This window comes from Monopterus albus, unplaced genomic scaffold (assembly GCF_001952655.1).
Source record: "Monopterus albus unplaced genomic scaffold, M_albus_1.0 scaffold14.1, whole genome shotgun sequence".
Lineage (NCBI taxonomy): Eukaryota > Metazoa > Chordata > Actinopteri > Synbranchiformes > Synbranchidae > Monopterus > Monopterus albus.
This window is the reverse complement of record NW_018127894.1, coordinates 1,082,073-1,106,403: the sequence shown is the minus strand read 5'-3', so window position 1 is coordinate 1,106,403 and position 24,331 is coordinate 1,082,073. Positions and strand designations below refer to the sequence as shown.

The 24,331-nt window shown below is 39.7% G+C and overlaps 2 protein-coding genes across 5 annotated transcripts in view; one reads left to right on the top strand and one right to left on the bottom strand.

Annotated features, from left to right (window-relative positions):
- Positions 1–24,331, bottom strand: part of tpm4b (tropomyosin 4b) — a 75,355-nt gene that overhangs the window by 3,076 nt on the left and 47,948 nt on the right. The window contains exons 2-3 of one of the 4 annotated variants that reach the window (XM_020591628.1): positions 4,605–4,740; positions 2,706–2,831 (exon numbers count right to left, since the gene is read on the bottom strand). In XM_020591628.1, coding sequence (XP_020447284.1) covers positions 2,706–2,831; positions 4,605–4,718 — 240 coding nt within the window. In that variant the 5' untranslated portion in view covers positions 4,719–4,740. Of the gene's footprint in view, positions 1–471; positions 765–2,705; positions 2,832–4,604; positions 4,955–24,331 lie in introns of those variants that run through there. The other 3 variants (XM_020591630.1, XM_020591627.1, XM_020591629.1) reach the window with 3 other exon arrangements.
- On the top strand, positions 10,005–22,744 carry ap1m1 (adaptor related protein complex 1 subunit mu 1). Its single transcript, XM_020591626.1, has 12 exons — positions 10,005–10,216; positions 11,099–11,255; positions 11,349–11,416; positions 11,537–11,667; positions 12,555–12,702; positions 12,904–13,030; positions 13,342–13,484; positions 15,221–15,292; positions 15,630–15,788; positions 16,055–16,180; positions 21,483–21,558; positions 21,946–22,744. The coding sequence occupies exons 1-12, from the start codon at positions 10,175–10,177 to the stop codon at positions 21,966–21,968; spliced, it is 1,272 nt and encodes a 423-aa protein (XP_020447282.1). The 5' UTR covers positions 10,005–10,174; the 3' UTR covers positions 21,969–22,744.

The following is a 24,331-nucleotide window of genomic DNA, read 5'->3' as shown; positions in this document are numbered from 1 at the left end:
ACAGATAACCATGTCTGCTCTCTTCTTCCTGTGTAAAGCCTTAGGAGGAGGAGGAAGGGTTACATCTCCCAGATTCATCTATGTGCTATTCAGCAAACCTCAAAGGGCAAGAAGAACAAAGATTTTTGGAGGAACTGAAACAAAGCATTTCCCATGCGTCTTGCACTGTTACTGAGGAGTATCCAAAGGTTGAGCCTACAATCCTCTAATATTTAATCAACCACGCTGACAGTTAATGATATAGAGAGATTGGTCGTAGGTCCAGGGCGGGTTGAATTTAGGAAAACACTGCTGAAGGAATGTCGCTACAACCTCCCGTAAAACAAGCTGCATTAACATCAGAACATACAAACTTTACTATTAGGATACGCAGGTAAATTTATCCTGTGCAGATCCTTTACAGTCTTCAGGGGAGATGCTCAAAGAATAGATCAGCAAACACGTAGCTGGATAAACGAGAAATATTCTCACATTTTCGCGCAGTTCCCGTTCAATGTCCAGCTCCCGTTGTACAGCCAGTGCACGATCCTCTGCCGCATCAACTTGCTGCTGGAGAGTTTGAATTTTCTTCTTCACCATCTCCATGATCTCGATTTCTCTGTTTTCCCAGTAACAAAAGAATGAGCCCAAAGTGCGGCGGTCCGGATCGACCTGCTGTTTCCTCCGTACGCGCAAAGTGGATTTGCAGGCCCCGAAGAAAACTTTTCCTCGGACAGGAAATCACGGACGTGCAGTGCTGGGATGGGAAAGAAGGGCTGGGGGGGTTTCAGGAAATTTATGGTGAAATCGGCCAATCCTGTGAAGAAGCCTGTCTCAGATGACATCACGGGATTTAGGAGGGGAAAGGACGTGCTCGTTTCCTTTGCAAAGGACGTGTGTAATGTCAGGTCGTGCGTGTGAGGATCAGGGTTTCTATTGTGGACTTATATGGCAAAAGTAAGGTATTGCTTAGGCTGGATTTTTGCGCGCTGATTAATAGTTAATCTGGTAGGGATCAGGATAGGAAGGGTGTGAATCATCTGCCTAACTGAATGGCTGTGTGAAAGAGAAAAGTAAAAACGGAAGAGAAAGAAGCGAGTTTTAAACCAATAAAGTCCAAAGGTTTACTTCTACAAGGGTGTGGCGGTAATAATCCTCTCCTACAGGGGTTAGTGACCTGCAGTGGCTTGGAATGTTTTGGTTGCAGACATACCCCGTAGCCATTGGGTGGCGACACATTCCGGCTGCCGCCTCCTCCTCCTCCTCCTCCTCCTCCCTCACACAGGCTGGGTTTATTTTTTCTTTCTGTCCTTCTGCCACATTTATATCTATCAATATCCCTCATAGGAAGTGTGAAACACATTAGAAGAATAAGTGGACAGACCTACAAAAAGCAGCTCTGTTGGCATAGCACAGGTCATCTGAGACAAATTATTTGTCATCTGACCTTTAACCTTTAGGGTCTTGTCTTGCTTGATTTCACAGGTAGCTTCAGACATCTTTTGGACTTTGGACTTTGGACTTTACAAACATCATGTTGGGCTTTAGGACATTTTGAAAAACTTTTTTTCCCACTATTATCTAACATTTTTTGATCAAATCATTAGTTGAGAAAACAAATGAATGAAAATAACCATTAGTTGCAGCCCCAGTAATCACATGAATGCACAGAAAACGTGGTCTTGTTAATATATAGTTCTAAAAATTAGAAAAACTAGAAGATAAAGGATGAGAATTACCCTATGCTAGCATGTACCACCAGAAAAACAAAAGTATGTAACATTTCACATCATAAAGTTGTTTCCTGTTTCATAAATTCTATTCTTTTTCAGATAAATGAGATATTACTGTGCTAGAAAGTTCAGAAATGAAGTAGACCTTCTCTAGAGGTGAATGGTCATTAACCATTATACTATTATGTTATCGATAAGGAATGTATGGTAGGGCCAGACAGAGGAATGTGTGAAACCTCATCCCTGAAAAAGGCCAGACCATTCATTTCATTAGACACTGCAGTATGAGGTTTTGTTTGCTTTAGCTACATTCCTCAGATTCCTGGTTGGCTACAGGCTGGCCAAGTTTTGTCTGTGCTTTAGAAACAGCTCAGTCATAGACCTCAGTGAGCCAACAGTAACTCACTGACTTTCAACATTCTCTGGGTTACAACGTACAAGTTTGTAATTTCAGGATTAATTTAATAGGTGATTCATTACAGGTAATCAGTTGGTGCTGGGTTGCAATACGAACATAGGAGTTTAGTGTAAATTGTTTCTGACATACAGTCCAGACTGTAACTATCTGGACAGGTACACATTTCTTTCTTCTTCAGTGGCTTCTTCTGTGCTTGAGCACATTTAATCTGAACTAAAATAATGGATACTACATAAATGTGCTTTCATTTCAGATTGAATGTGCTGAAGCACAGAGCTTAAATATTAACTTTCATTTTGATGATTATGTTTTCTGAAAGTCTGTTTTAATCACTCTACTCCCATGTTAAGCAGAGTTTATTAAGTACTGCATTCAGTGATTCTCTTTATTCATTTTGATGGAAAAAGACCCTGAATGTGCCACTATCATGATCTTTTGCCGTCATGGAGTGATGCTGACTTCATTCCTTCTGAAAAGTGCATACTGACACTTTAAAGGACTGAAACTGAGAAGTTGTGGTGTTCCACTGTAATGTGGATAATGCATTTCAGATGTCGTCTTTGTGGCAAACTCACATCTGTAGCCTTCTTCTCCGACAGTTCCAGTTTCTCCTGAGCTTCCTTCAGGGCCTCTGAGTACTTGTCTAGCTCATCCTCTGTTGCCTTCATTTTCTTCTGCAGAGCAACAAGCTCATCCTCCAACTGAAAGACAGTAATAATGACAGTCAGACAGGATACAGGAAAACAAACCAAGCTTTGCTCTGTGACTGTAGGAATGAATTAAACGCAGTATGGAATAATCCAATGGTATTTAATTGGAAGACGTGATATCTTTTGTATTATAGAATGCTGGACTGTTGTAATTTAGACAGGACAAAGGTGAATGGAATTTCATCTAGGCCATCACAGATATCAAAAAATACTCTTAAACTATGTTAGCAGATATTTGAGGCTGCTTTTAGGCACAGTGGTGATTTGTGCAAAATGCTAATGTCAGCAAATACTTCCAATACTAATATATTCATGGCTGGCAGGTACAAAGTTGAACATTTTCACCATCTCAGTGTTAGCATTTGCTAATTAGTATAAGATCATTTTTAAAGCCATAAACACACTGACACATTGAATTTTTGGCACAATGAAGGGACTAGGTGAGAAGTCACATGATCACCAAAGGTATTACAATTCAACATCAATGTCTTTATTAAATCTAATCGCAGTCCAGCCAATAACTGTTGAAATATTTCAGCCTGGACTGAGGTAGTGGACTGACTGACACTGCCGTCGTTAGAGCAACAGTTCATTTCTGTTGAATCTGTAAAATTCTTTTGTAATTTGGTGAACCAGTCCTTTAATTGCCGCTGGACTCTGCGGCTGATGTTCTGTGTATGATACTGAGCATCGGTTTGTGTATTTTCAGCGCCTTCCGTCAGCCTAACTGCACTGTCCTCCCCTTGTGCCAAGAATAGCAAAGAAAGCAGCTCTTAACCTTTCTTGTATCTCTACGTAATCTTCTAAGATTTCATGATGGCTGTTCCTTGATATGGAAGATATGTCATCGGGGTCAATGTGTGCAGTTCCAGTGACAACTATCACTTCATGTGCTCTGAGGATGTAATTAGGGCATTAGCCACCAGAGAGAGGATTCTTTCCACCTAGATCCTGGTTGTGTCCAAGCCTCTCCACCTCCCTAATCTCTAGCACTCCTCTTGTACCACCATAATGATGATACCTCCACCCAGTATGTAATAATTGCCTCTATTTAGAAACTCAAATATCCTATTACATCTACAGATTCTACCTTGCTTGTATCAAGTGGTACAAGTACACTGTCATTAAGTGTGCCCTCAAAATATCAAGCTGTCTGACGCTCCAGCACCGCAGCACCAAATATGGATGTGCAGATAATGAAAAATTTGTGAGATTTTCTTTTATGGTAAATTCAGATATGGACACTGGGTAATGCAGTCCACCACAGCGACAGCAGCTTTAGATGAGCTGTTTTAACTCCTACAGTCCCACTTCTGGTAGCTTCAAGTAATCTCTTTGGTTCTCTGTGGATATTATGCCACATAGTCAAATTTAATTAATACGTGAATCTTATATTAATCCCATTGGGTTGTTTTCAAAATATAATTAATTTGGACAACAGAATTTTGTAAGACTATAATTGTGTTGTAGTAGCTCTCCTTTTGTAGATATTGTCATAGTTTTGTGGCATATCCTATGACATTTTTTAATATGTTTTTCTATTTGAGTGCTTCTTTTTGTGCATAGTAGTTTCTCATAATTTATATAGCATTCTAGTCTTTTGCAAGCTTACTTATCTGTACTGTGCATCTGTCCTTAAGTTGTGACTATGTCACAAGTTAATATATAATAATAGTGAATTATTACCCAGCTAACACTACATTTAGTGCAGTTTTAGCGCTTTCACTTGGTCACATCCAACCAAACTCATCAGCCACGTCTCACCTGCTTGCATTTATCCTCTGCTGACTTTTTGTCGGACTCGGCCTGTTCTGCCCTGTCGAGGGCATTCTCCTTGTCCAACTTCAGCATCTGCATCTTCTTCTTGATGGCCTCCATGGTGACAGTTGGGTCTCAGTGTCTTGCAGAAAAAAAAGGTTTTACTTCTTTGGTTGAAAAGCTGTTGCAGATGTTCAGAGGAAAACCTCTCACAACAGTCCTCAAATGATTCAGACGCAGAGAAGAGGAGAGAGACAGAGGGGAGCTCAGAGCGAGCAAGCACAGGAGAGGATGCAAACTGAGAATCAGAGCTCTGTGGGATTTAAACTTGACTGGAGGTTTGGAGACAGCACCAGTCCCTAGTGACAGCCCTTTCCCACCGTTCACCTCCTTCAGCCACTCCCCTCCGTAACTCCTCAGGAACGTACTGTGCCCCCCTCTGTAATCTAAACTTCACCTCTCAAAAGCTTCTGGAGCAACATCGTGGTGTATTTTTTAGTAATATCCAGCCTATCTCCTTATTTGGATCATGGACCTTTTGTGCTGGACATGAGCCAGAACCCAGACCTTGTTCACATTAGTAATATCAGTTACTGAATGTTCATTTTTCCTCTTTGGGCTGCCTATGTATACAGTATGCCTGTGTTCTTACCTAGGAATGTTTAAATTGATTTTAATACCAGAGTTGGTTAGAAAGGAAATAGTTTTCATTTTAGCGCAGAATGAAAAATGGCTATATGAAAAACAATCCAGCCAAAATAAACTGGGGGGAAAGAGCTGTCTGCATGAGATCTACACCAGGCTGCTGGAGCTTTACAGGCACACTACACAGACATAACCACAGGTCTACTGCAATTATAATTATCAAAATTACTATTGGTTTGACAGGCCTTCTTTTAAATCTGTTTCTGTGAGGCACACAATATAAGAAGCATTGTTAACTAGGGCATACAACTTGTTTTACTGTGATAAATTCCAAGAATATTGTTTTAGAAGACTGTCAGAAAACCCCAGGCTCATTTATATAGTACATTTGCATTTACTTGCAAGTTTTAAAAAAACTATGGACAATTAAAAAAAAAGAAAATCACACGGTAAAACCTGAAACTGTGTGCATGCTCGTGACATCGGTAGTATTCGAACTGTTTGCTTTCTTTCAGCTTGTCTGTGCCAGCTGCCGCGGCTAAAATTAAAGGTTGCAAGAAAAGTCAAAGAACAACGAGGCCGGTGACATTTGAAAATAAACTTGGGCAAAGTTATCTTGCTTTTTGTGTTGCACTGATGTTCGCTTTGGTTGTTGTTCTTCCTTATACAGAAATGTCACGGGTGTACTTTGGCACAGAGGGCACTGTTTTCTGCAGGTACTTTGAGTCTGAGGAGAAGGTTGCTGGTGTTTCAGTGAAAACTATGGATCTCATGGTCTGATGAAAACTGTTGATAGCAATCATGCGAATTTTCCAGGTAAACTGAAGGATCAAGACCTATTTTGTGTCTTGAGAAAATATTCCTTCTGTTTAAGCTAAACAAATCATTTAAAACACAATAGATTATCTAAATATGCCAGAAACAGGACTATTTCTCTTAAAGGGCTGGGAGATGGCTGGTTTACACAGTGGAGTCACGACAGTCAAATCAACTCCTTCTCCTAGAAATTGACAGATACCATTAGGTGTGAGGGCATATTACATTAATAGTTGTGTAAAAAAGTTTGTCTTATACTGTGTGAAGTATAAATATTGTGAATCCCTGAAAAAAAAAACAACAACTATATCTCACCTTGTATTTGTGTTTTGAGTTTGGTGTTCACAAAATCACCAAACTGAAAATCATTTCATTTACAGATTTTTATCTAATTCTTTGAAAGTAAAAGAGCAATTTATACTCTAATTAAACTCTCTTCAACAAGAGACAGAAACTGCAGTCTTTTCTAGCTCAGGTTTATGAAAGCTGTGGAAGGTTAACAGCTTTGAAATCCTGGGATTAACACAAGCTTACATCATAACCTGCAAAGATAAGACAGATGACTGTGTGCCTTATTTGGTCTGTCGGGGGGGCCTGGCTGCACACAGTGCCATAACAAATTGCTTAGAAACAATTCTGACAATTTAATGCAACACACTGCTTTTAGAAATGCGTTATCGAAAGAATCTTCAGGTTGTATAGTGAACAGAAAGGAGGTTTGGAGCAGACCCAGGAGAGGAGAATAGAGAGAATGACAGAGAAGGTAAGGGAGAGACAAACAGAGAAAGAGTGAATGAGATTCAGAGAGAGAGAAATTAGAAACCTCCCACAGGAAACTGAGCTAAACTCCTCTTCTCCTTGTATGGTAAAAACTCCCCCAAAAGCCACAGGATCGCCTTGGGAATAGAGTCAAAGTCCTGCTAAGTATAAATCACAGAGTCATGGGAATGGTGGAACAGATTAGAGTGTATGTATACTTCCACGAAGAATACAAACTAGTACAGTTTTAGTAGTCTGAAGTGTTCGATGTCATGCAATGGATATGTGGGCTCTGCTATTACAGTTTTCAAACTAATGATAGAGCAGGTGTGTCTGTTTTACTCACAGAAACAGCCTCTAGGGAGACAGTAATGGACATCCAAAAGTTTGCTGCACATGTCACTAATCAAGTATCTAACACCTGTGTGATGCACTGACTCATAGTGCACTGAGACGAGCTCATTTGTCAACCAAAGCAAACACATCAGCACTGGTCAGCTCTGTGGCTTCTGCACAAACGACACAACTGCATCCAGTGTTCCACAGCTACAGTTCCACAGACAGACACTGCATATCGAGTGTGGAGTTGCTGAGGGAAGTGGTAACCTGTTATATTTGGCTCTGTAACTCAGCCCAGTTGTATCTATGACTTCTGACAATGTCTAGACTCCATCTTAAGAGCCAAAGGATCAGAGGTCTGTCATGTCGATGAGGCACAGTTGTCATGCACAAGCCCAGTGCTGAAAGGATTTTCACACTCGATGGGGATGGCGTTCTCTGAGAAAGCAAACTAAAATGGTCATCGGTTTTTATTTGTAAAACACATCTTTACCATCCCCACTCCAATGACCTTTATACTTAACCTTTACATTCACCCATCACATGCTCAGTACCCTTCATCCTTTCACATCCCTGTCTCTGAGGGGTAAAGGACCTGCTGTTGGGGTTGGTGTGCTTGACGAGGCTTTTAGACCTCAGTTATTTTAATGCTAAGCTCGCACTGACTCAATAATTGCCCCAGTAGCTTTGTGGATTATCATACACTGACATATTAATAAGTGGTGTATTTATAGATATGTAAAGCAGCAGTACCGTTACTTGGGTTTCAGTTGTCTTTTCATCTCTGATTTGTTGCTTGGCTGCCATTTAAGATTAGCACATGAGGATTTATAATCGGTAGGATGGGTAGGATGATGCACTGCATTAGGGTTCAGTATAGAGTTACTAGAGTCAGGGCCACAGCAGCATTTATGACAGTGAAGAGTTGCACGGTTTCAAGTAATGTGGATGAAAGGTTCTACTTCAGTGAAGTCTCACTATGGACCGATACAGTGGAAATGTATAATGAGCAGTCGGTTTTCTTAGGCTTATAAAAAAGACTGTAAACACAGCTTACTAGTTCCTCAAGATGGGAAGACAGTCAGACAGTCCACAACCTTTTTGACACATGGTTTATGCCTCTTTGGCCTACACCTGTTTTCATGATTTTAGCTAGGCCCTTAGTGGCTTTGCCAGTTTGGTGTGAAAGACCCTGACTGGCCTGCACAGAGAGAGCTATGATCTCAACCCATCTAGACACTTTTGAGATGAACTGGGACACCAGTTGCAAGCCAGGTGTTATCACCTAGCATTAGTGCCTGGCCTCACAAAAGCTTAAGGAAAGCCCATGGTTTTGGAATAAGACTGTAAAAACCAAATAAGGGTACACTGATACACTTACTGTTGTTTAGTGTAGCTTGATTCAGAAACATCAGAGTGTGATATTCTAGACACCAGGCCCACGGGGGGTTGCATTTGCCTTTTCAACTGTCAAACATGAAAACAGCGCTATCTTGTGGTGATCATTATGTATAAAATGAACAGTTTTACCTAAAACCCTTATCTAGTGCAGATCACCCACTCCTCCAGTAGGGGAGGCTACAGGATAAAAACCAATTTGATGACAGAAAAAAGCTGATTAACACAACTCAGTAACAAAGTACTTGAGAATGTTACTATTTCTTTCAGTAGCAGTATTATAAATGTGACACTGAATATAGAAATTTAAAGTCCATGAAGAATCTTACGTCATGTCAGCAGAAATGAGGTAAGTCTACAACATGACAGTTTCTATCAGGAATATTTACATGACATAAGCAACAACAAGTAATGTGATTTAAAGCAGCAAAATTAACACAGTCATTATATGAGATTGCATCTAACATCCAGCATACTGTCATCAATGCCTTTTTTGCCAGGATTATCATTTAAACCTCCTCAGCAAGTAGGTCTGTAGTGCTTCAGGGAACATGATGAGTTATTCTACCACAGCCATTTTAAAGGTAATAAAACACTTTATCTTTGCATGTGATGCTTTAAGCATGGATCCATGTGTGACATTATGCTCAAGTGTTTCTTTTATTTGACAGTAAATCCTCTAGAAGTTTTTATGCTGACATAGCTGATTTACATCCTATAATGTGAAATTGACAGCCATTTTCTACAACCATTTATATTCATTCCATGCATTTCTATTGTTAGAAATTAATAAATCAGTCAGATAATTATTAGACTTTAATGTGTTAGTAATGTAGTTTAGTAAGATTCAAAGTCTGCTCTAGTCTGCTCTGTTTCAAGGTTAGCAGTAGGCCATGACACCAATTGTTTTCTTGTTTTAATCATGTGTAAGAATTATGTCTGAATGAATGTTTTAGTTACACATCACGCATACAACATACACACACATGGAGTTCTTCATTTTGTTATGACTAGGTAATACGCAGCTGCTCCAAGTATGTGGAGCTCTAGATAAGAGATGGAGTCTGCTGGACGGACTTCATCTGTGTAAGGGGCTAGCCCAAAACTGATAAATATATTAGGCTTTGTGTTTCCGTGTGCTTTTTCCTGCTCTCCTCTCCAGCAGCTTGTCTGAAGACGGGGAGCCCTGGGTTGTGTTCTGTAATCCTTTACAAAAAATTATATATATATGTATATGTATATGTATATGTATATATCCGTCTTTCTTGATTTTAGTGCTGTGCTGGTTTATTTACAAAAATATATTTTGTAAATAAACCAGCACTAAAATCAAGAAAGACGGACTCCTTCCTTACTCAGATCTGTCCAGTAAAAGAAATGGGGTATAACACTATGAAGAAAAACAACTTGCCTTTCTCCTGCACCAGTTCCTCCACTTCAATAGAGGGCGCTCGCTCGATGGCTGCTCGGTGTAACAAAACGGGAAGCGTCACATTTCTCTTTTCAGTATTATGAATGAAAGTCTGTTCTTTGAATTTGGATCTGTAGTAATTGTTGTCAAACATTACTGAACAGGTGCTGAAAACGAGCTGCACTAAGCTCGTATATATTAGTCCACGATGTCTGCGAGTGCGGTGTATGTTTTGGATTTAAAAGGAAAGGTAGGATAACGGAACTGCTACATTGCTAAGCTAACGGTTTCCAATTAGCTAGCAGCCTAGTTTACGCATTCTTTTTTGACAGATTATGTGGCAGCAGCAAGGTCGCTAATATGTCGGTATAGTTGATATGCCCTGTCATTGTTATGGCTTGTGAATTGCACCTAATCAAGGAGGACGGTTTCACATGAAGGGTAAAAGTAAAAACAAACAAAAAAACACACACACATACACCGAAAAGGCCACGAAATTAAAAAACGGCAACGACACGATAGACAAATGACCAGCTGTCAGTAGCAGGGAATGTGAATGCCAAAACTCCCTTCAAAATTCTTCCTTTACACGTATTCTTATTTATATGCAACACATTGTCTTAACTGTATTATATAGCTGCAATCTATTTTCAATCGTAGGCGTCTTTTAGTAAATTTGGCGTAAAAGTTATTCATCCATGTGCATAAAATTCAACAGGCATCCATCAGCATCTATGGTTTATTTCTTGTTATTCTGTTTTAAGTTAGTGGATTAAAACAGTTAAATGACAAGTGCATCATAAATATAACAGCTGTTACCGAATTTAAGAGTAGACTCTTTAACTATAAAACGTCACATGTAATACTTGTGTTTATTCAGGCCATAATTTAAATTGTGCACTTCCCATTTAAAGTCTTCTTTGTTCATGTGTTAAAGATTAAGATCCAAAGTATAAATGAACACATATTGGTAGCATTACCCCATACAGTGCAGACAGCTAACATGTTTACCATAAGACCATTTAGCACATTACTACATGTATACATGGATGACAGTACTCAGGTTATCATCACTATCAACAGTACTGCAGCTCTTACTAACTTTCAGTAACAATGATTCTGCTTCATAAAGGTCCTGGTGTGCCGAAATTACCGAGGAGATGTGGACATGTCTGAGATTGAGCACTTTATGACCCTGTTGATGGACAAAGAGGAGGAGGGGACGCTGTCTCCGATCCTGGCCCATGGGGGGGTCCGTTTCATGTGGATCAAACACAATAACCTCTACTGTATCCTTATTATTCTCCGTTTGGTGTTATATTTTTTGTGCTGCTTGGATTTCCTTCTCTTGTACCTAGAATTCTTAACACACATTACATCAGTGGTTGCAACGTCCAAGAAAAATGCTAGTGTCTCACTGGTCTTCTCCTTCTTGTACAAAATTGTTCAGGTAGGATTGAATGCTTTACCTGCTCTGGCCTATAGTGGTTTTAGTAAATAAATAACACTAACAAAGCCATATATTTATATTGATGACAAACAGGATTATAAAGCAGCATTTGTCCTTCAGGTTTTTTCAGAGTATTTTAAAGAACTGGAGGAAGAGAGCATTAGAGATAACTTTGTCATCATATATGAGCTGATGGATGAGCTGATGGACTTTGGCTATCCTCAGACCACTGACAGCAAGATTCTGCAAGAGTGAGTATCCCCTTCACCACAGTCTCACTGTAGTTAACTTCATGTAGATTCAACAGAGATGCACCTAATGAGTATTGTCAGTTTCATCCAACTGGGGCCTTTCTGTGATGGGTTTGTTTCTGGGTCCCCTGAAGGAAGCCCACCCCAAAGATGTGCAGGTTAGGTTAACTGGTGACTCTGAATTGTCCACAGTTGTGAATGTGAGTGTGAATGTTTGTCTATCTCTATGTCAGTCCAGTGATAGGCTGGTGACCTGCCCATGGTGTGCCCCACCTCTCACTCAGTGCCGACCCACCCACGACCATTCACAGGATAAGCGGTATAGCAAAAGAATGGATGGATATTTGGTCTATAAAATGACCAGAAAATATGATCAGTCTTTCCCAGAATCCAGAGTGATGTCTTCACAGTTTTTCTTGTCCGAGTAGCAATCAAAAATCCAAATTTTTTTTGTTAATGATGTGAAGCGTTATTCAACGTGTTTGATATTTTTGCCTGATAATCAACTCAGTTATCAGAATTGCCATTGGCAATAAGCGTTGTAACTGGTGCTTTTATACCTTGATTGTTGTGTAGCAGTTAAATCAGTTTTACAGATCGCTTTGTGGTATTGCCTCATCATTTCACTATATCTGCAAGTCAAGAGGAGCTTCCTTTCCTCACCAAAAACAACTAGAATTGACTTGTAGGTCTATAGTTGACACAGACATGCAGCATACCAACTCTGGATTTCCCCCAATGTTCTCTGAGTACAGCAATAAGTCAGACAGTACTCCCTTAAACCATACAGTTTCTGTTCTTCTTTGATTTCTGGGAACATACAGCTGCGAACAGGTGATTACCCCTCTTTTCAGTGTTGCCCTAGTGTTTATATTTTTGTTTCTCAGATACATAACCCAGGAGGGGCACAAGCTAGACACTGGTGCCCCGCGACCCCCTGCTACAGTCACCAATGCTGTCTCCTGGAGGTCAGAGGGCATCAAGTACAGGAAGAATGAGGTCTTCCTGGACGTCATTGAGTCAGTCAACCTCCTGGTAGGAACTCCTTGTTTTAGAAGTGCTGTGTTGCTTAAGGAATGGCAGTCACAGTGTTTGTAAACTTCCTTGCTGTGTGCGTCACAAGGTTGTCAAGCCAGCTGATCTTGCTACTGTATATTTCCCGTGCTGTGGTTTCTTTAAGTTGCTAACACTTTGATTTGTTTCTCTGTGACATGTTTAATCCCTCTGTTTTTTTAGGTTAGTGCCAATGGTAATGTCCTACGTAGTGAGATCGTTGGCTCCATTAAGATGCGTGTGTTCCTGTCTGGAATGCCAGAGTTGCGGTTGGGCCTTAACGACAAGGTTCTGTTTGAAAACACTGGACGTGAGTTCTCACACTTATAATAGACCAGTTGTGCTGGTCAAATGATTGGAGTTGGCCAAGGAGCTGCCTGCTGGAAATTTTGATGATGATAAATTAGCCCTTTAAAAATATGCAAGAGTGACAGTTAGATGATTCTTCCTGACATGCATTGTATTGTCCTGAGTTATATATTACATCCACCTGTTGCCTCATACTTACTGGAAAAAGTTCTTTCTAAATGCAGTTTGAATTAGGCCTTATTTCTAAATGGTGCAGGTACAGTGTTCTTGTGTTTGTCTTCTTTTAAAATGATCTGTTGTTCTTTCATGTAGGAGGGAAGAGTAAATCAGTAGAGTTGGAGGATGTGAAGTTTCACCAGTGTGTCCGTCTGTCACGCTTTGAGAATGACCGCACCATCTCCTTCATCCCTCCTGACGGAGAGTTTGAGCTCATGTCCTACCGCCTCAATACTCACGTGAGTACTGTGGGTTCAAAACACCTCACAACATACAACAAAATAAAAAGGAACTAACCCCAGTGCACAGGAAGGGTATGAAATAGTCTGAGATACCTTCCAAACACCAAGTTCTTAGAGCTTTTTTAACTCCTGTTGTAGAAACACAGTCCATACAGTCAAGTGTAATTTAAGGACATACAGGTGGCTAATTTAGTTTAAAGAAGACCCGAAGCCCTTTATAAAAATGAGCTATTCTACTATGTCTCACATAAATATCATAATGGGTATCTTTATCCATGTGGACTTCAGAAAAGAGTGGCTGTTGTGCAGCTAATCAAACTAAATGGTGCTTTATTTATATAGCACCTTTCACACAGGTTTATGCAGTTCAAGCTGCTTTACAGGTAAATGATAAGGCGGAAAATGCAATGCGTTACAATTAAAAGCTGCCTCACTTAAAAACAGATGAAATGAAATCTGGCAGGTAGAGAGTGTGAGAAGGAGAACTATATATAGCATTTTTAAAAACCTTTTACTGTAAAAAGAAAAAGTCCCAGAGTCTTGACTCAGAACAACATTTGACACAAATATTGTAATGACATTGAGGAAAATGTTGAACTATACTGCTGCCGTCATTTGTGATCAAACTGCTCTTGCGATTATACCATTAGTCAGTGATGGTCAAAGAGGATTTAATATACCAAAAGGGACAGTCATGAAAGGAAGTGGAAAATACAGTATAGTATAATGAATAATGTTGGAAGCTGCAAGCACTTTGGGTTAAGAAAGCTTAAACTGGGCTCAGTCTCTCAATAGTTTCACAATAAGGCTGCTAGTAAGTGTGTAGGAAGGAAGTAGTAGTAGCTACTGACATCTGAAAATGGTGACCCAAAAAACATCTGACCTCATTTACACATGTAGTGCTGGGCTATAAACATGAGGTAAAATTAGGAAGACTTGGAAGATAACAAATGACCTCGTACTTTCAATTTATTTTAGTTTAGTTTTGTAGGAGTATTGTTGGACAATATAAATCTATTTGACTGGTTACTTTACCAACATAGCAAGTGAGCCAAATGGTGAGCCAGACCAAAATTAGCTTGTTGCAGATATATCTTTGTAAATGTAGGAGGGTAAGTAACAAGAAACTGCACAAGAGAAAGTAGTTTGTCCACCAGAGAACTGACAAGTTGATTTTTCAGCTGTAAAATGTTCTACTCAGTTTATATCCTGGTCACAAATTAAAGAAACAAACAAATATAAGGGATCAAGGTTGTTGCTTTTGTTACCATATATTGCCTTGTAATGTTATTGGCTGATGGGCTGATGTAATGTTATTGGATGAAAAAAACTCCCTAATATTGATATTGGTAATGTCCTAAAAAATCATATTAGTTGGCTTATATTGTTTTTTTATTTGGAAACATCAATAAACAATCTACATAATTACACTGTGTCAATTGGCCCCTAGGATTTGCATAGCCTATGATTTTCTCTAGATTTCATTGACAAAATTGTGATTGTGTGATTCCACATGTGAATGTGAATATGACTATAGGATGACTACCACTTTGTTTTGTTGGAAACTTGGTCCTTTTATTAAAAACCACCTGTTAGTTTTTGTTGTAGTAATAACAGCTATCCAGTAGGTGGAGACTGTCATATGTTATTTAAACTGGCATGCTTGTTAAAAGTAATGAAAAGCTGACTTAAAGGAATTTGCTTACAAGTGAAATATTTGTTGGATATTTTAGGTGAAGCCTTTGATCTGGATTGAATCTGTTATTGAGAAACACTCCCACAGTCGGATTGAGTACATGATCAAGGTAGGTCACTTTTAGCTGGTACATCGGTTGCCATGTCATCTGGCAGCATTGCTGTTGTTTCTGGGTCTCAAAGTTACTGTAAAACGAAAGTAGATGAGCTCCTGTGATGCAGTTTGGACTATGTTCACAGTCACAGCAAAATACACTGTGATTGTCAAAGACACTATGATATGTTTATATTATTTCATCATACGTGGCTAACCTGACTATACAATACTAAACAATCCACATACAGTACTAAATGTACTATACAATAGAAAACAATCATTAAGCTCTGGTTAAATACCGTGTTTGGGCAGGACAGTGTTCGACTTGACCTACGTCTTTCTCGTCTCAGGCAAAGAGTCAGTTCAAAAGGCGTTCCACTGCCAACAACGTGGAGATCCACATTCCAGTGCCAACGGATGCTGACTCACCCAAATTCAAAACCACAGTGGGCAGCGTGAAGTGGGTGCCTGAGAACAGCGAGATTGTCTGGTCAATCAAGTCCTTCCCTGTGAGTAGAAAGCGTGACTCAGGAGTATTATACTATTGGCTACAAAGTACTGTGTTATCTTATGTTTGGGTTTCGTTTTATTTTCTTCACGTGGATAAAAAGTGTAGTTTCTGCATTTATCCTACTTGATGGCATTATTAGTATAAGTAGCTGCTGGGGACAGTGATTCTTAGGATATCATGTTGCTCCTTTAATAGTTAAAACACATTCATTTTTTCCAGAGTTTTGGTTTTGTATTAAAGAGTTTGTGTCCTAACTTGTCACAGGGTGGAAAAGAGTATCTGATGCGAGCCCACTTTGGTTTGCCGAGTGTTGAGGCTGAAGACAAAGAGGGAAAGCCACCAATCAGTGTCAAGTTTGAGATCCCATACTTCACCACCTCAGGCATCCAGGTACATCCTGCACACACGCACACACTCAACTGACTCTGTCAAACAGTATTTACATGTCATTCCACAAGTAATTTTTATGTGTTGTTGCTACGTGCAGCAATGCATGAGCACAGCTAAAGTAAGATGAAACTTTATTATAGAGAGATAAGAGGAGTTGAAGAATATTGTATTTATCCTCTCTACAGTAGGTCAAACTGTGTTTATCATTCCTATTTCATAAACCATCTGGGAGCAGTCTCAAACAAATGCTGCAGTTTCTTTGCATGTGCTGGTTGATTATCATCATGCACGCATCGTCCAAATAGCCTGCAGTTCTCAGTCATTTCTCTTTGATCCTGGATTTAGAATTTATGGCACATAGTCTCTAATATGTCCTCTCTCTTCAAAGCAGGAATTTAAACAATTCATATTTGTCCCATTGTGGGCCAGAGGGGGCAGTAGGGCAGCACTCTATGTTAGACTGAGATTCATTTTGTGGTAGAGAAAATGTCTATTGTCGAACAAACCAGAAAGCAACTGCTCATCAACTTGAACTTGGCTCTCTGCCCTCATCTTAATCACAGTGATAGAAAATGTCATTCTTAGTTACAGGTGAGTAGATTTACTGGATTTTGATTGTGATTCACATGAAGTTGAGAAAGAAGCTAATGTTTTTCCTGCATGTTTAAATGACCTCTTGCTGACCACAGTTACACACTGTAAGATCACAGTTGTTGTGTGATGATAGTTGCACAACAGTAACACAAAATTAAATGTTCCCATGTCTTCATGTGATGAGACACTGGCAGCTTAACAAACAACATTTGAAAATATTACCCTAAAGTAAAAAACTGGTACATTTACATAATTACACCTCAGTTGCACATTAACCAAGCCTCGTGTGACATTGTGCTTTTTTATCTATAGCAATCAACATATTCTCAGAGATCAAGTGATATTTAAACCAGAAGTTGTAAAATACTAGTGTCTTCATCTAAAAGCTGGATTTCTGAGAACGTGGCACCAGATAATCACCCTGAATTAAAAAGAAGACTGTTTCTGAAAACAAACTTTAACATGATGGATCATTTTGAAAGTATTTTAATTCTCAACTTGCACATCAATAGACACTGTCAACCTCTTCACCAGCAACGGTTTAAATATTCAGATTGCATATACATAAACATCTTATTTCAAAACTTGCTTTAATAGCAATCAGCTATTAAAATAAGCCCTTCGATCAATGTACAGCTGACTCTTTGGAACCGATGGAAGCCTGACTCTCTTTCCAACAGACTGTTTACTTCTTTACTTTTCATTCTGGCTTTTGTATGAATCTTGTTAAAGAGGTAATTTTTTCCAGCTTTTCTACATTTCCTGTGATAGTCAATAAAGCATTATTAAGTTGTATGGACGTCATGCAGCCCACTCAGAAATAAGGCGCTCAAACCAAATTGAATTGAAATATATGATACTTGTAATTGGGGTGGGTATGGCAGTGTAAGAATGCTTGCCATTTTCCATGGTAATTTGGCAGTTGGAAGAAATAGTCATTTTTCTTCCTTCCTTATAAATTTGTGCCAATCCATAAATGAACAGATGGTCAAATAAAAGCAAGTTCTTTAAGTGCAGAGACGAAGGGAGGCGTGCAGTCGCTTTGCATATTCAGATACAACCTAATCCTGTGTTGAAAACTAACATCCTTTATTGAGAATTGTAATTTTAAAAGTGGCTTTTACTTTGAATGTTATTAAAATTGAGTGCCAGAAGGGACTACGGATGCTTTGTTTTTTTCTGTTATAAGCCACTTTTACACTATCCATTAATGATACAAGAAAAGTACACTTTCATTCATTCTTGATACATTTTCCCTCATAAAGTGAAATAAAGTTTCTTATAACTGACTAGAGCGAATCTTGAAACTCAAAGTGCACATTTTACATACTGTATAACATTTTAAGTCGTATAATATCCCGTGTAATCTTTGTAGCTCGACATCGGACTGGCTTATCTCCGTTTTGGAGCAGTAGCTTATCAGTTTTAGTGATGGATCCTCTTTTTGTGGTTTTCTACAAACCATTGTTGATTTGTATTAACACACAAGGCAACTGTGTATTTCCTGTTAACTTCAATTTGGATGGCCCTCTGGGCAAAAGTGTTACTGCCCCCAGGAATCAGAGTGAGGTGGTCGATGTCTACAACCTACATGTTGCTTTTACTAGTATTAGTAGTATCACCTATGAAACTCCACCGTGAACATGTGAAATGTCAAGAACATTTTCTGCTAACTTTGTAACTTCCTGGAAGCATGAAAAGATCAGGCTCTGAAATCCACATTGCACCAAAGGGGTTTTTTGGTTTTAGCATACTGTACTTCAACTGAACGATAGACAGCACATGTGCTCTAACATTTGAGAAGACCATGGAAGGCCCTAAACATGAGCCCTAGTCCTGATAGTTAAAAGAAAATTGTTAAAGGTCTTACACTTCAGCTGTCAGTCTACTAACAGAAAGTGGTCCTCTTTAACTGTTCCAAAAGGGACTGGCAGTCTATTAAGAGCCATTTTCCCGTCAAACTCTTGCATCAAGCCTGTAACTGTACTGTGTCTTGCAGGGTAACAGCAGAGTAGATCTCTAACTCAAATACAGCCTGTAGTGTGGTTTTGTACGTGTGAGAGGCTGTGCAGTTTAATGAGACGTAAATATTGAAGCATGAGAAAGTTGCTCTTAACTCTACCACCAAAGTGTAGGGGAACACATATGTGAAATGTGTATAATGCACGTAACTGCACCTTAAAATTTTAACTGTAAATCGAGTAACCCAGCACTGGGCAAGTGGCAATAGAGCAGAGCTGTAGTTACATTTTCAAATGGATGTTGAGAGAACCCAAACAAGCTGGCAGATGCTTTTTGGGCCATAACTTCTTCCAAAAGCCTGATAAATCCAGCCCACACATGTAGTCTGTACTTACCAAACGAGATACAACAAACATCCTACTTTCCCGTTCTCATCTTACAAACCATAATGATATTTTGCGGAGGCTGGCTTTTGATGCCCTTTTGCTGACTACGTGCTCACGGTCAGGCCGACTGCATGTTTGGCTCCTGGGTTCAGGGAGAAGTGCTGCGCCGGCAGACTTGGTGATCCTGTGTCTTATGTGTTTGTCATCATGTGTCTGGTGGCCACAGCGCGCTCTTGCTCTGACCTCACTGTGTAGTGGAAGGTAATAACAAGGCAGCCAGCGTCGATGCCTCACTGCCACTCGACCCACAAATTCCTGCACTGTCTGTCCCGCTTTCAGCTGGGAACTGGCACGGTGGAGACATGGCACAGCGACGTCTCCTAGAAAGGGGTCATGTCAGCCTTAAAATGGCTGCGTTCTCATTTTCACTAGTTAAGAGAGTGCATGTCAGACACATCAGCTTTTCTTTTAAATTGAAACATTTGTGTGAAAGTTATTTCTGCAGAAACACTGAAGCATGATAGATGTGCCAGTAATTATTTTTTTACAGTGCAGTGACAGATACCACGATGAAATGACCTACACAGAGATGTAATGCTCAGTGTCAGTGCTGTTAAATTGTGATAGAAATTATGATTCAAATAATTTTGTTATGCGGCACAAGTTTCTGTAACAGTTTGCTCACGAGCCAGGGTAAAAACAGTGTGCAATCATGTTCGGTGATGGTCAGGATGCCAGGGTATTTTTAGTGTCTCTTCTCGAAATTCAGCTCTGTGGTAACACTGGGCTGGTGAAATATCAGTTAATAGCTTGTGAAAGTTGTATCTTGATTATGCTGATGTGCATTTTCTCCCCCCAGGCTTTGAAAAATACAGCTATGTAAATTAACCTTGTGTGTCCCTTGAAAGCTGTTCTGTAGCTGCTTCCTTCTTCTCAGTGTGACTCATACTACTGCTTCCTCATCAACAACACTACGTTTACTATCAGCTCGCCACAAGCTTAAAGGGGTATTCTGCTGAAAATGTATATTTGGAAAATGAAATACCTGATGCCTCTAGGTTGTAAGGTGGCTTGGAAAAGTTTATCGCTTGCTGTTTTGCAGACAGCAACTGCAGTCAGCTTCAACAGGCTCGAGCAGTGGCCCAGAGTTACAGCAAAATTCTATATCAAAACATTCCTAGACTTTTCTCAGCCCATCCCTGCAGCGTAATGCACTTACTTTACCTATAAATTCTAAATAGGCTACTTCTGGCAGAACTGCGGTGCTATGTACACTGTTGAATGCATGTTGAAATTGCAACTTTAGAGTGCTACTGAAAAACATCACAAACAAGAGCAAAGCAGCAAAATATAATTTTTTGTTTGCTGATTTTTTTTTTTGGAGCTGCTGCATTGCATTTTGGGAGAATTGTGTACATCAGTACACTCACAAATCAGTTCTGTTGTTTTTTGGATGCATGCAAGTGAGCTATACTTAATATAGTTAATTTTGTCAGCTTTGGTGTGAATACAGTATTTGAACCCTGCAGAGAAATACTACGCAGTGTGAAGTTTGGACACAGCTGGCTTGTGTTTGCATTTTTAATGGGTTTCCTTTGGGTGTTCTACTTCTTCCCACAGTCCAGAGTCCTGCATATTAAATGACTGTGCCTATATTTTTGTTTTATATATGTGATCCTGTGCAGTCTTGTGCAGGATAAACAGTTGAAACTACGGATAAAAATGCTTTTATGCAAATTATACCATGTAAAAAGTCACATAATTCCCCTACCCCTAAGATGGCGCTCCTCGAGGTGCGTCGTCGCAGTTCACTCGGAGTCAGGTTGTTTCTCTTCTCTACCAAGCAATGGAAACAGGCCTGAATATAAACTGTGTTTTAGTATGTTATAACCCCTCACTACCTCGCCAAGCGTAATGACATATCCAACTCCACCATGTGAATTACTAAGTGAGATGTTTGAAGTTCACTGGGGGAAATGCTATTACCCTATTTTTGTGCATTGCAGTTTTAATGCTTTGTCACCTTTATGTAACTTTTTTATTTTAAGACTAAGTATTCTTTCTGGCTTTTGACTCCTTACCTGACTCCAAAGGAGAGCTGCACAAGAATTCTTATATGCCTAGACTGTCTGTTTATGCATAAATGGCAAATAAAAATCTTGACTTGACTTGACATAATGTCATCCAGCAACTTACTGTTCCTTACTGCCTAAGAATCCAGCATCTTACCTCACTGTCAGAAATGTGTTGGAGGATCCAGTGCTATATATAATGTACTTTCTTATTAATATCTAGCAAAATACTGTCAATCATTTCTTCTGTCAATCATGTTCACATAGTTTTTTGTTTTCTCCTGACAGGTGCGGTACCTGAAGATCATTGAGAAGAGCGGATATCAGGCCTTGCCATGGGTGCGCTACATCACCCAAAATGGAGGTAGGTTAAGAGTTCACTGATACTTGTACAGAGTGCCCTTATGTGTAGGCATTAGGCAACAATTGGGCAATGTGCTGCAATATGGTGGGAACTAACATTGTACTGATGCAGTTCTCATCATAGAACATAAGGCAATGTCCTGCCAAATGTGAGAAAGTGAACTTATTTTTTTATCTAGCTTCCTCGATTTTCATGCTGAGATTACCAAGGTTGCACATGTTGGTCTTTTTGCTAATGTTGCCACTAATTGCCAAACATCCTCATCTCATTTCCTTTGTATTCCATTTCTTCGGGGTGGAAAGAATCAGCTGCCTCCACTCGATTTTTTTTCTCCAATTCCCTGTTTTCTTTGCCCATTTGATTAAGTCTTGTCCATTTCCTCTTCAGATTACCAGCTCCGGACCCAGTAGGCAGTACATCAGCCGGCAGTAAGCAGGTGGAGATCAGAGAGGGTGGAGTCGAGCTGCTAATGTGCTATCAATAGCAGGTGTCAGTCACAAGTGTAAAGGACTGCCAGAATCTACCTTTCATTTTGTATTTGTTGATGTATTCATTTCTAATCAATGCAAATATTAGATGGGGCCTTGGGTTAGGCAAGATAAAAAAAAAAAAGAGCAGTTATGATTTAGTACCAGGAGGCTCCAAATGTGAGTGAGGCCAAGAAAACTGGTTTGCATCTAGCTAATAACAGTGCCGAGCTGTACACAGTCTATCAGAGTGGGTGAGATGGTTTGAAAGCAGATGATACAATTCTCATTTAAAGTTACTGTAGTCACCTCCACACAGGTCAACAATACATTCACCAGTCTGAGCTTGACATTTTTATATGAAGCTGCTTTGTTCTGCCACAATTCGTATTTGTTGATTATCTGTATATATTTTTTACCTTCATTTCAGTATTATTAGTTTGACATTGGTAAATACTTTTTTCATTTTGCACTATCATCTTCATGTGATGCCACTGAAATATGTCAGAGCAATGCCTTCCTGTTTGGCTGTTGAGCTTTTTATTCATCGGTGTGACTCTATTATTCAGCTTTGCATAAAAAATCTACATGTGATGATTTCAGTTTGCACAGTAAGAATACCAACTGAAAATCCCTCCCTTCCACCCTGACACCTGGTTCACCTTTCCCTGCCTGAAACCACACTTTTAAATCATTAAATGTCTATTTAGAGAAAACTGCTCCATCATCTGCTTGCGTCATTTCTTATGTGATGTCACCGCAGTCGTCGGCTGTCAGAGTGTCAACTACAAGGCACCTGTCCAGCAGAGCAATGAGGAATAACTGAACCGCGGGGGAAACTCTGCAGAGACACAGAGGAGGGGGGTTTCCTGTGTGAGGCTTGCGGTTGGAGCTAACCCTGGATGGTTCTTTCAATGCTGTCCAGGAGGTCTTTACAAACGGTGCGATTCTTAATAACTACAGCCTCATAGAATAGACAACTGAGAGCCAGCTCTCTGTAAACATGCAGGAGAGGTGGGAAGGATGTGACTCAAACTGTGGTCAATGGTCGCAGCCGTGCTAGAGAGCAACGTGGGATGGACTAACACAGACTAGCTATTGTTCATGGCAAGCCAGACCGCAGTGGTCCTGCATGAGGTCATTGGTTAAGTTTGTCGTGTAAGGGGACTGTGATACTCTTAATTCATTTGAATCACTTTAAGCAGGTACTGAAAGCTGAGTTCATTTCACGCTTTTTACTTACTACTTGTGATATGTTGCACTTGATTCTGTCTTATTCTTAGAAGCACCTGTTTTTCTCAAAACACCAACAGAGCAGCTGTGTGTAGTCTGGGAATATAATACAATTCACTCCCTGAAGAGCAAAAGCACTGAAGCTGTTATTCAGCTTTCAGTGTTAATGATAGTCATCAAGTTTAAGATTAGTGTGAGCCCGTTTGTATGCAAAACATGCAAGCTGCTGAAGTTCTGCTTTTAGCTTCAGTTTTATCTTTTTTCCATAGACGTCTGTTTGTTTGTACATAAACATGTTGGAGACAACATCTTAAATGTTACATAAAGGCGATTTGCATTTTCCTTTCATATTTGGGACAGCATGACTTAGAAAACATGGTTTATGCCTGCTGTGTTTGAAAACAAAGATCCACAGATATTGTCACACTTGACAACTTTCTTATTCAGACTTTGGAACTTGCAAAACTCTGAGTGCCCATATTAAGCGTGCAGCTTTGCATGTAAATACATGTCCTATCTAGCAGTGATCTGAATGACAGGTATGAGACTGGTAATAACACCTACTCAGACCAGATTAGGTTTATCTCATCTACTGTACATCAACCTCTGACTGTCTGGGGTTGGGGAGGCTTAGCTTCTGGATCTCTCTACAAAACAGACATTTTCACATACCTATTATAACTAACATAACTAAGTCATAAAACCCCTGCAGCACAGCTGTTGGTCAAACACACTAGCTGGTTAATGTGTGCTCTCCTCACTGGGAATAGTCTCTGTGATACTTGGCAGAGCATGTGAGTATAGTACTTGGCACATGATAAGAAGCGTTGCATTTATGAAGCAGTTTCAGCCTCTGAGGAGTCAGAGGGGAGACCGGACATATACCTCATGTTGTAAGACTGAAGGCTTGGTTGTAGTAAAACATAAGTATCCTCTCTTACGCTCACAAATATTTAACTCAAACATCTACTCTCTTAACTAAGTTTAACCACAGGGCTTTCTTCAGTTCCTCATTTATATTAATACTGTCATTTCACAGGGCTATGAAGAAGCTAAAAAAACATTTAAAGGGC

What these genes read in the sequence shown, in the direction of transcription:
- ap1m1 (XM_020591626.1), top strand. Translation starts at nt 10,175, where the DNA reads ATGTCTGCGAGTGCGGTGTATGTTTTGGATTTAAAAGGAAAG. An exon ending in TCTTGTACAAAATTGTTCAG is followed by an intron (nt 11,417 to 11,536) that starts GTAGGATTGAAT and finishes TTTGTCCTTCAG; the next exon opens with GTTTTTTCAGAGTATTTTAA. An exon ending in CTACATCACCCAAAATGGAG is followed by an intron (nt 21,559 to 21,945) that starts GTAGGTTAAGAG and finishes TTTCCTCTTCAG; the next exon opens with ATTACCAGCTCCGGACCCAG.